The sequence below is a fragment of the Antechinus flavipes genome, chromosome 3 (assembly GCF_016432865.1).
Source record: "Antechinus flavipes isolate AdamAnt ecotype Samford, QLD, Australia chromosome 3, AdamAnt_v2, whole genome shotgun sequence".
NCBI lineage: Eukaryota > Metazoa > Chordata > Mammalia > Dasyuromorphia > Dasyuridae > Antechinus > Antechinus flavipes.
The window spans coordinates 611,718,825-611,730,853 of record NC_067400.1 but is presented as its reverse complement, the minus strand read 5'-3'; the positions used below and the strand labels follow the sequence as shown (position 1 = coordinate 611,730,853).

The 12,029-nt window shown below is 54.3% G+C and overlaps 1 protein-coding gene and 1 long non-coding RNA gene across 2 annotated transcripts in view; both read right to left on the bottom strand.

Moving 5' to 3' along the window:
• Positions 1 to 389: 389 nt before the first annotated feature.
• The window catches only part of LOC127556055 (zinc finger protein 420-like), a 35,971-nt gene continuing 24,331 nt past the window's right edge, over positions 390 to 12,029 (bottom strand). The window contains exons 7-8 of the mRNA XM_051988906.1: positions 9,384 to 9,390; positions 390 to 2,296 (exon numbers count right to left, since the gene is read on the bottom strand). Of these exons, the coding sequence (XP_051844866.1) occupies positions 1,318 to 2,296; positions 9,384 to 9,390 (986 nt within the window). The 3' untranslated portion in view covers positions 390 to 1,317. The remainder of the gene's footprint in view (positions 2,297 to 9,383; positions 9,391 to 12,029) is intronic.
• LOC127556056 (uncharacterized) lies at positions 9,640 to 11,017 on the bottom strand. Its single transcript, XR_007952348.1, has 2 exons — positions 10,926 to 11,017; positions 9,640 to 10,605 (listed from the first exon to the last, which is right to left on the bottom strand). It is a non-coding gene; the product is annotated as an uncharacterized LOC127556056 (long non-coding RNA).

Sequence of the window (12,029 nt, the reverse complement as noted above, 5' to 3'; positions counted from 1 at the left end):
GGGGATGGGGCTTTCATTTCTTTCTCTTTTTTAGTTTTTAAATTTTATTTCCTTTTTTCATTTCTTTCTTAAAACAAACAAACAAACAAATTCATGTACCGGTTGTGGATGTTAGGACAGAAAGAGAGCAAAGGCTAGTGATAGAATCAAAGAAAATTCAGATTCACAGTCCAAAGCATCTATTTCTTTACTTCCTTTGTTTTAAAAAGTGATCTGGACGTGTCTTTGTGTTGTTTAAAGCTCGTTTGTGGTTTTAGCCAATAGATTTCTTCAGGAAGGTAACCCAAGTGGCTGTTATTTCCAATCATGTCTTACAAGAGAATGTGTGACTCCAGGTAGAGTCTAACATACATCAACGGGGAAATGGAAAAATATGGGGGGGGGGGAAATCTTTCATAATCAATAAACATTTATTAAATGCCACTGTGTGCCAGGCACTGTGCTAAGCATTGATACAAAAGAGGGCAAGATAGTCCCTGCCCTCAAGGAGCATATGATCTAATGGGGCTAACAAGCAAACAAACAGATACAAAGAAGCTGCCAACAAGATAAATAGGAAATAACAGAAGGAAGGCACTAGAATTAAGAGGGGCTGGGAGAAGGCTTCCTACAGAAAGTGGGATTTTAGGAGCCAAAGAGATTAGCAGTCCAAGCAGAGATAGGGTGTCCCAGGCACTGGGGACAGCCAGGGAGAAGCGGGGATCTTGCAGGTCAGTGTCACCGGGTTGAGGAGAACGTGTTGAGAAGTAGATCACAAGAAGCCTGGAAAAGTGGAGGGGGCCAGGTTCTAAAGGCCTTTGAAGGCCTGCATTTGCTTCTGAAGACAAGGGGGAGTCACTGAAGCTTCTTGGTTAGGATGATGAAATAGACTGATCCTTTAGGAAAATCGCTTTGGTGGCTGAAGGGAGAGTCTAGAGACAGCCAGAGCTCCCAGTGGACCACTGCCCTGGTCCAGACCTGAGGTGATGGGGATCTGTACAGGTGGGGCCATACTGAGTAGAAAAGGCTGAAAATGTAGAACTGACAGGCTTTGGCAAAAAGCTGGATATGGGGGGTGAGAGACAGCTACAGATCCAGGATGGCTCCTTGGCTGAAAGCCCGAGGCACTAGGAGGATGGTGTGGCCCCCCCACCATAATGGGAGAGGTAGGAGGCGAGGAAAATTTAGGGGAAAGAGATGAGGTCATTCAGATGTCTACTGGACATCCAATTCGAGATGTTGGAAAGGCCGTTGGAGATGGGAGACTGATGGCTGGGAGGGCAATCACAGCTAGCGCAGTCTGGTGCTTGGAAGAAATGCGTCTGAACCGAGCTTTTCTCAGTGAGCCTTATACCCACTCCTGTGTGAAGTTTTGTGTTTGATAAGGGATGAACGCCACCTGAAGAACTTCCCACACTCCTTGCACTCGTAAGACTTCTCTCCAGTGTGGGTCTTGAGGTGCTCTGTAAGGGAGGAGCTGTAGCTGAAGGCTTTCCCACACTCGTTGCACTGATAGGGCTTCTCTCCGGTGTGAGTTCTCAGATGGTGGGTAAGGGAGGAGCTGTAGCTGAAGGCTTTCCCACACTCGTTGCACTGATAGGGCTTCTTACCGGTGTGAGTTTGATGGTGCTGAGAAAGGGAGGTGCAGTAACTGAAGGCTTTCCCACACACTTTACATTTGTAAGGTTTCTCTCCGGTGTGAGTCTTCTGGTGCTGGATAAAGGCCGAGCAGTACCTGAAGGCTTTCCCACATTTGGAGCATTCATAGGGTTTCTCTCCTGTATGAATCCTCTGGTGCTGGGTGAGGAAGGAATTCTGGCTGAAAGCTTTCCCACAGACGCTGCACTCGTAAGGCTTCTCTCCAGTGTGAATCTGCTGATGCTGATTGAGGACTGAGCAGTAACTGAAGGCTTTTCCACACTCTCCACACACATAAGGTCTCTCTCCAGTGTGAATTCTCTGGTGGTAATATAGGGAGGCCCTCTGGCTGAAGGCTTTCTCACAGTTACTGCATTTATAGGGTTTCTCTCCAGTGTGAATCCTCTGATGCTGAGTAAGGAAGGAATTCTGGCTGAAGGCTTTCCCACAGACACTGCATCCATAAGGCTTCTCTCCAGTATGAATCTGCTGATGCTGAGTAAGGACTGAATAGTACCTGAAGGCTTTTCCACATTCACTGCACAGATAGGGCTTCTCTCCAGTGTGAGTCCTCTGATGGTAACAGAGGGATGATTTCTGGCTAAAAGCTTTCCCACATTCATTACACTCAAAAGGTTTCTCACCAGTATGAATTCTCTGGTGTTTGGTAAGACATGTGCTCCAGCTGAAAGTCTTCCCACACTCATCACATTTGTAAATTTTCTCCCGACTATGTGTTTTCTTGTGGGTGACTGTGCCCTGCTCTAATAGTTTCTCTAGGTTCTTCTGCTGTCCTTTTAACTTGTCCTCACATTTCCAGGTTTCTTCCAATTTTGAGTCCCAGAGACCATCCTTTGTAATTCTTTGCAACAATGGACATGACATTTTGGCTTCAGATGTGCATTCTAAATCTGAAAGGAATAAAAAAATTTTTTTACCTAAATGTCCTGTTCTCTGAGCTGGGAGAGAAAACAAAAGTCCTCAAGAGGAATGGGAAAATAAAATCAGTGTTTATCCATGTCAGCTTAGAAAGGGCACAGTCAAGGTGATATGGTATAACTTTGAGGGAAATATAGCAGTGGTTTTGGATTCCCCTGATTTTGGAGGGCTTCTGTTCAGGCAATCTATCTGATTCCAAAGTCTTTGGCTTGGCACCCCATTTCCCCCCAACCTAGAAATGCTATTGGTCTGACAATCTGCCTGATTCTGGAGACCACTCCTCAATTTATTATTGACCGATAATCTTGTCAGTGAGAATCAAATTCTGGAGACCACTCCTCCTTCCTACCTATGAACCATAGAATTAGCACATCAATTATAGAAAACTGGATAAATGTGTCTCCTTGCTACTGTTTCTCTGCTAATATCTTCTGGAAATTCAGCCCATTTTGTAATGGCGTCACTATTATAATAAGCTTTGCCCCCTGACTTGGATAGCTGCAAATTCTTTGAGATACCTCGTGACACTGGTCTATGACCCCAAAATTTTAGGGTCCCCTTTCCCAATCTGAACAAAGGAAGACCTACATCCAAATCCGGGCCTGATATTATTTCTAAGTTGTAAGACTCCGGGCAAGTCAGTTTTCTAGTTTGTAAAATGGGAAAAATGAAGTCTAACACAGCTATCTCTCAGGGTTGTTGTGAGGGAAAGGATCTGCAATAGTTGATAAGAGTGGATGATTCACATTTAAGCATATCTCAGTCTTGTGGGTCCAGGACATGCTTCCTTCCCTCACCACAACCCCAGTCCATTGGCAACTTGACCTGCAGGACAGAATGTCCTACAAAAAACTACTATATGAAAAAGTAAAGATGGAAGAGCTGGGAAGGGAACAGAAAGCCAATCAGCTATTACTATTATTATAACCAGCGTGTGGCTCAAAGTTTTTGCGTGTGTATAGAACAGTGTTATCAGAAATGTCTGCTTTAAGCTCTTGCATGCAGTCTAAACTTAGTTCTCTCCAGGAATCTTTGTTTTATTTCAGTATTTGCTGAGATTCAAACAAACCCACAAGCCAAATGACTCCATCAGAACAAATTCTCCTGGAGCACGGCGGCCTGTGTGGACACAAGCCTGTGGCCTCTCCTGCCCAAACCCAGAGGCTCCAAAGGCAGATCCAGGGCAGTGGATCAGGAATGGCCTTGGGAGGGTCAGCACCAGACAGAGGCTGGGCAGAGTCCAAGTGTCCGGGAGGGCAGAGCCCAAGCAGAGACCGGGAGCTCCGGGCAGCCTGAGCCAGCTGAGGCAGGGGTGAGGGAGGCTCTGGAAGGGCAGGGGTCCATCCCCATGGTTAGATGGAGAAGGAGGGGAAAGAGCTGACAGAGACAAGGAAAAGGTGTTTCTTGTCTGTTTTATCTTTTTAAATGGGGAAACCGGTTATATTTAAAGGCAGAGATGGTGATTCTGTAATAAGGGCCAGACTTGGAAGGGTCAGGAGGAAAGATTGTGAGAGTGGGATCCATAAAGCACAGGAAGGAAGATGTTGGGGAGGGGAATGCTGAGGAGGGAGGATCCTGAGAAGAGGGGATATTGAGGAGGGGGGATACCAAGGAAGGGGGATGCTGGGGGGGTGGGGGGTGGATGAGTCTAAGGAATGAGAGTGGAGATAAAGAAATCTTCCTGTTTCCTCATTCACACCTTGACTACATTCACACCTAATGCTCTCATGGGTCCATTAGGCAGAGCCCCCCAGATCTCAACCTTTTGAGGACTCACCAGCTCCCCAACTTTCTGTCACTCACCTGACTGGGGGCCTCTGGGGTCTCCCATCTCCAGCCTCCAGGGTCCGTTTCCGAGTTCCAAGTAAGAGAGCACATCGGGCCGGGTTTGGAGCAGTCCTGCTCATGGGAAGACAAATGGGATGTGTCTGCCTGTGCTCGGGGGGCAGAGGGTTGGCCCTGAGGGAGGGGAGGCTGTCAGTGGGAAGGGGACTGCCTGTGTTCAGAGAGAACAAGCTTGTTTGTTGCAGCTGAGGTGTGGGGGGAACAGCCTGCTCCCTGCCAAGAGGACTGGGCAGGACACTGGGCAGAACGATTAATCTGGCCAGTCCTGACTCTGAAGCACAGGGCTTTTCCTGGAGAACACAAGCACAAGCAGACTAGGAGTACGTAACCCTGCACCTCAATATCAAGAGCAGACAACTCCCAGAAAGCCCCCCGCCAGCAATAACCGAGGGGGCCGAGGCAGCCTCAGAGGCAGGCCCTTACCCAGGGAGGCCAGGCTCCTACAGTTCTCCAGCATCACGTCCCGGTACAGGTCCCTCTGGGCAGGGTCCAGCAGCCCCCACTCCTCCCGGCTGAAGTCCACGGCCACATCCCGGAATGTCACCGGCTCCTGAAACATCACATGCATTCTGGAGGACAGGGCCTGCCTCAAGGAGACGTGAGAAGGGGGTCTGGCAGGAGGCAGATGGGAGCTCTGGAGAACCAAATCCTGAAGGCAGAAGTCTGGGAGAGACTCCCCGTGCTCTGGAGAACAGGAATGAGTCAGAGTCGGGCTTGACGTGAGGAAGTCCTCCCCGCTCCAGGTCTGTCCCCTCATGGGGCTGGAGATCCGGGATCTCCCCTTCCCCAGAGCTCTTCAGGCTTGTTGGGGATGTCACAAAAGGGATTTCTGGCCAGGAAAAATCAGCTAATAAGCACTGAGCGTGTCCACAGGCAGCTAGGTGGGGCCCAGACAGAGTGCCCGGCCTGCAGCTGAGAAGCCCTGAGTTTGAATCCAACCTCAGACACTAGCTGTGTGCCTCAGTTTCCTCATCTGTAGGGGTCACAAAGAACTGGACACGGCTGAATCACAACAAAGGCCTCTCCGTACCAGGCACTGGGCTAAGTGACAGGGACACACGGGAAGGCACCGGCTGGAGGATTCCCAAGGACCCAGGCTCAGTCCCTCCGGTGCCCTGGTTCCCTAACTACAGCCCTTCGGGCCTGGGCGAGACCTCAGGTCTGCTTCTTTATACCCGAATAATCGCTCTGGTTACCAACCTCGGGGCAGTAGCGAGGAGAGCCATCAGCCCCCAAGCAGGTCTCCTGTGACTCACGTGGGGGTCCTTGTCCCCCAGAGGGGCCTGGCCGGCATCCAGACTGTCCCAGGGCAGTGACCGGTCCTGGCAGCCAGCCGGCAAAGCCGGGTTTTGCCCATCTCCCCTGTCCCGGCCCAGCACAGACTTGGGCCCCTGACAGAGCAGGCAGGGACCGAGAGGTCAGGGCTTCAGCACCAAACCCTAACCCTTCCAAACAGAGGCCCCGGGGCCAGCAAGGTCAAGGGTAAGCCCAAGGTCACAAAATAAGTGGCAAAGTCAGAATTCAAGCTTTACTCCAAGGTCAAGGCTTCCCCCCACCCCCACCCTGCCCTGGCCTGAGCTGCCCTGGGGAGCTGAGGGGAAGCTCCTGAGATCAGTGGGTGACTGCTGAGTGGAAGGAGGGCCTAGAGGGGGCTTTCTCCAGTCAGGCTCCTTTGTGACCAAGAAATTTTATGTGACCTCCCTTACATACCCACAGGTATAAAAGGGTATAAAACAGGTATGGAAATCAAACATTTACTGGTAATAAATCATAATTTCATGACCCCCCCATTTAGTTATGAGACCCCAGTTTAAGAAGCAGTCTCGAGAACCCATCCCCCATTAGGAGGCCCTGTGCCCTAAGGATGGGGGCAGAGACGCTTATGCAGGGGAGAACGCCCCCCCCCTCACCTGAAAGCCGGCTGCAGGGCCCCCAGCAGCCACTCCCCCCTCCTCGACGCTCCCCGCGGTCGGACAGGGCGGGTCCCGGGACGGCAGAGCTGGGGAAACAGAAATGGCCATGAAGGACACACTCAGCACAGAGGTCTCCAGCTCCTCCAGGGGGAGCGAGGTCCGAGGGGCTCCGGGGCCCCCCAAACACAGCCTGTGCTCAGGGACTGGTAACATGGACTGCGGCCGAGTTCTACACCTGGAGACATCCACGGGGAGCTGGCCGAGCAAGCCTGGCAATAATAAAGCACAAAAAGGGATGTGATATCTTTGTGGCAAAACACAACAGCACTTGGTAGGTACTTTACACGCGTTTATGGACTGATCAGCAGATCTCTGAGCTAGCTCACAAAACCTCCCAAGGTGGGTCAAGACAATGTTGTTGGCTCAGTCATTTTTCAGTTGTGTCTGACTCTCTATGACCCCACTGTGGTTTTCTTGGCAAAGCCTCAGTGTTTGGGGGGCTCTGATGGAAAGTGTGGGGGAGGAGAGCTATGGCTGCCAAACTGAAGGTCTGCAGAGCCTGAGCTGCTGCTGCCCGCCTGTGCGATCTGGCCAGCCTCCCAGTGCAGCCTCCCAGCACCAGCCTCCTAACACCAGCCTCCCAGCGCCAGCCTCCCAGCACCAGCCTCCTAACACCAGCTTCCCAGCACCAGCCTCCTAACACCAGCCTCCCAGCACGGCCTCCCAGTGCCAGCCTCCTAACACCACCCTCCCAGTGCCAGCCTCCCAGCGCCAGCCTCCTAACACCAGCCTCCCAGTACCAGCCTCCTAACACCAGCCTCCCAGCACCAGCCTCCCAGCACCAGCCTCCCAGCGCCAGCCTCCCAGTGCCAGCCTCCCAGCACCAGCCTCCTAACACCACCCTCCCAGTGCCAGCCAGGAGGCTGGAGCCTCCCCGCTGAATCGTCCTAGGAAGATTCCGAAGGGCAGTGGCAGGTTCGGGTACCAGACACTCAGGTCCTGCTCGAACTCGACTGCCAAGGTGTCTACCGCAGGGCGGGCACAGCTCTCTTGGCCTGGCCACACTGTACAAATGCCAAGTGGAGGCTTGCCCAAAAGATTATGCCACAGAGAACTTGCACAGGGGGAGTGCTCCCGGGACGGCAGAAAGCGATAGGACGCTCTTGGGGTCGCTCTGGAAAACTTTAGAATGGACGGTGTGTCCCGGAGCCCCTGGCACGGGGCCGCCCGGCATGGCGAGCTCTCGTCAGAGAAGGGGCCGTGCTCCACGAGCACAGCAGAATGAAGGAGCCTGGAAGAAATGCAGGATGCACAAAGTCAGAGAAGCCCCGGCGGCCCCAGGCCTGTCTGGCTGCTCCGGGGGAGCACTCCGAGCATGTGCCCATCACGGGGACACGGTAACTCTGACACCGCCGTGCCGTCTGGTCCTCTGAGAGCCAAGGGCAGCATCCGACGGGAGCACTCCCACCCTTGACAGGAGCACTCCCGCCCTTCTCCGGCTCACAGGGAAGGAGACTGAGCAAACGGACCTGCAGCCAGTCTGGGGAAGGCGAGTGCTCCCCACTTCCCCCTGCTCCAAGTAACAGCACGAGAGAAGCACGGTGGCTGGAAGCTCCCAGAGGGCAGGACTCTTCCCACTTCTCTGGGTCCGCCTCGGACTGTCCCCCTTCTTCCCTCCAAGGCCCCCCTGCCCCCTGGCTGGGCCCCCGGGTGCCGCCCTCCTCGGAGGCCCCGATCCAGAGTGAGAGAGCAGGGAGGGCGGGGCCCGGCCTGCAGTCAGGCTTTAACAAGGGCAGGTAACTGGGCGCCGGGATGGGAGCCTGGGCCTGGGGAAATGCCCGAGGCCGTGCAGGGGACCGGAGAGAGCCGGGGGAGAGGGGCCCGCGGGCCGGCACATGCCTCCTCGGTCTCCTCTGTGACAGAGCTCAGAAGCCGACGGGCTCCCGGGAGCAGGGCCATCTCTGGGCAGGAAGGAGAAGTAAGCGCCAGAGGCTACAAACAAGAAACGAGAGAGGGCTTGGGGGGCTTGAACCAAGGACCCCACTGTGATCTCTGGCATAAGCTTGGGCACAGACCAGAGGGGCCCAAAGACAAGAGAGCCGGGATCTCCAAGGAGCCGGGAACAGCTTTGCTGACCCCAGGAAAGACCCTCCCCTGTCCGGAGACGGAGACTCAACGAGGGAATCGGGAGCCGAGCCGACAACAAGGTGCGTCAGGACAACCTCAGCCGAGATGTAACACGGGCGGTGACGGTGCGCAAGGGAGCCGTTTGTGGCCCAACGAATCCAGGTGCCCAGAGACGGGCTTAGCAGAGGGGGCCAACCTGGCTCTCGGGAGCACTCATACTATGGATATGTACATACACACACTCACACTCACACACACACACACACACACACTCTCACATACACACACTCACACTCACACACACTCACACTCACACACTCACACTCACACACTCTCACACATACACACACTCATACTCACATGCTCACATACTCACACTCACTCACATACACACGCTCACACTGACACACACTCACATATACACACACTCACACACTCTCACACATACACACACTCACACTCACACACACACACACACACTCTCACATATACACACACACACACTCTCACACATACACACACTCACATATACACACACTCACACACTCTCACACATACACACACTCACACTCACACACACACACACACACTCTCACATATACACACACACACACTCTCACACATACACACACTCACATATACACACACACACACACTCACACACACACTCACATATACACACTCTCACACTCTCACACACACTCACATATACACACACACACACTCACACTCACACACACACTCTCACATATACACACACTCTCACACTCACATATACACACACTCACACACTCACATATACACACACACTCACATATACACACACTCACACACTCACACACTCACATATACACACACACTCACATATACACACACTCTCACACACACACTCACATATACACACACACACACTCACACTCACACACACACTCTCACATATACACACACTCTCACACTCACATATACACACACACACACACTCACACACTCACATATACACACACACTCACATATACACACACTCACACACTCTCAACATACACACACACACATTCATACACCAACAAGGCCCTCCTCGCCAGGGTGGGAGGAGCAGCAAACCAGCTTGGGGGCTGAATGAAGATCCTGACAGAACGGGAGGGACCCAAACTAACAAGATGGAACTCCACACTTTCTCTCAAGCAGTGACTCCGAAGAGTGAACTTTAGAGTTTATTTTTTAAAAGTTATTTTAAATCGTTTATTTATAAGAAAGTTTACTTTAAGAAGTCCCAGAAACCTCTTTTTGACCGGGGCCTGCCCCGGCTGTGTGAGGTGGGAGAAGGAGGAGTTGTGGAGTCGGTGACTGCACCTGGCCCAGAGTGCTCCCCCCGGTGCTCTCGCCGGAGCTGTGGGATCGGGAGAGTTTCCCCGGCTTTAGCCGTCACCAAACTAGAGACTGCCGTGGGACGGGACAGGAACCGGAAACCGGGAGGAGATTGTGAAGAACAGGGGCGGCAGCTGAGGCCCTAACTCTATCCGGACCTGGCTCTCCCTCACATGACGCCAACGAGCCCCTCCAGCTCCAGCGCCCGGGATTCTCCCTCGGTCGGCGCCCCGGAGGAGGCGGGGGAGGGCGCCCGGTCTGTCTCCAGCCAGCTCCGCCAGAACTCAGGCTGGGAGGAGCAGAGCGGCCACCGGAGGGAAGCCGGAGCCCGGCAGGGGCCAGAAGGCCGCCCACCAGAGGCCGGGCTGAGGAGAGTCCTGCCCCTGCTTCTGAGGATGCTCAGGCCTGAGCACAGGAAGCCTCAGAGCCAGAGCACTTTCGAGAAACTCTGCTCCTTGACTAGGACTGTGGTGAGTCACCTCCGGAGTGGGAAGTTTTGGGGCCCCCTTCCCACCGCAACAGAAGGACCACAAGCAGGGGTCCAGGTTCCCCTACTCTTTCCAATGATGGCTGACACCAATGGGGTCTTTTTAAAGTTTGCAAAACACTTGGTCTCATCTGAACTTCGAAGCCACAGGATGAGGTAAGAGCCGCTGTTCTATTCTGGTCCAGAGCCGGGACTTCGTCAGCCTGCAGAGTGAGAGCTTCCCCTCAGCAGGAATTCAGTCCGTGGGCTTGGGCTCTTAACCTGGGGCCCTGATTTTTGCTTCTTTTCTACTTTTTGGCACCATTTTGACAACTGTCACAGACACAAAGAAGGGTAAGGATTCCTGTCTTGGGGTGGGAACCGGATACTGAATGGTTCAGTGGACTTCAGAGGCAAGACCTGAACCCAAGTCCAATACCCTGGTCCCTCATTATCTTCCCAAGACCAACCCGCCCCATCTACTCATTCGCCCCAAACCTTCACCGTCTTCCCCAAACCTCACCCTCCTCCCCAAACCTTCACCCTCCTCCCCAAACCTTCACCCTCCTCCCCAAACCTTCATCCTCCTCCCCAAACCTTCACCCTCCTCCCCAAACCTTCACCCTCCTCCCCGACTCTTCCATCAGTCTCACCTTTGTTCTCAAGAATCTGGGTGAAATTCTTGTGTTTTGGATACTGCGGCCTCTGGCAGGTCCGGGACAAAGTGGACAAGGACTGCTCCGATCCACCCCTTGCCCCTTCACGTGGGTCTCTGGGCTTTGTCCTGAAGCCCTGGCAAGAGGGTCCATGGGCAGTGGGGCCCCCTCCTTGGGGGAATCCCTGCGGCCCGGGGTCGTTTTCCTCCCCGTTCAGGCTTAGGAACCTAACTTGTTCTGGGGGAGCTGGGACCTGGAGGGACAGCGAGGCGGCCATAACCCAGGCCGGAGCAGGGCGGTGGCTGCTTGGCAGGGCCCACCTCGGCCATCCGGAGATCGCGGCCCGAGCCTCGCTGAAACCCCGCAGGTACCAAGGGCCCGCCGGGTGGGCACCAAGTAGGTGGCAGCGATGTGGGGGACCCGCCCCCTGGAACTACGGCATCACGCACCGAGACACGTGCCCGACTTCCCGCAGCACAGACCGCGTGGGCGCCGAGTCACACTCAGCCCCTCCGGCTGGGGCCCTTCCCTCCCGATCAGAAGGGACCCCCTTTCTCAGGGTCCCACCCGCAGGGCACAGACACACAAGGGGCCGCTCATGTGTGCGGGGAGGAAACCCAGCCTGGGTGGGGGGCAGGGGAAATGGGGAGGGGGAGGGGTATTGGGGAAGGAGAGGGGGACGAGCAGAATTAAGATGATTGGGGAAGGGGGAAGAATGGACTGGAGAGAAGGGGGTGGTTTGAATTAGGGAAAAGATAATTGGGGAAGGGGGGAGCAGAAGGGGATGGACAGGAAGTGGAAAGAGAGCTACAGTTCCTTGTCCTTTTCCCCAGGGGGAGCCGCGGGGTTCAGGGTCAGGGCCTGAGGGGGGCCGGAGGAAGGGAGGGGCAGGAGCCCCCTCCCAGAGGGGCCAGAGTCACCTGGGCTGCTGGCCCTCAGAGCAGAGCACAGCCTATCTGGCCCCGCCCCCTCCCCAAGGCTACCTAACCCCCGCCCTGCCCCCTGCGACGCTGCGTCTGCACTAAAGTCACCAACGCACCACTAGTCTCTGAATCCTCCAGAGCGTGGAGTCTCGCATTTTTGTTTTCCCAGAGACCTCCG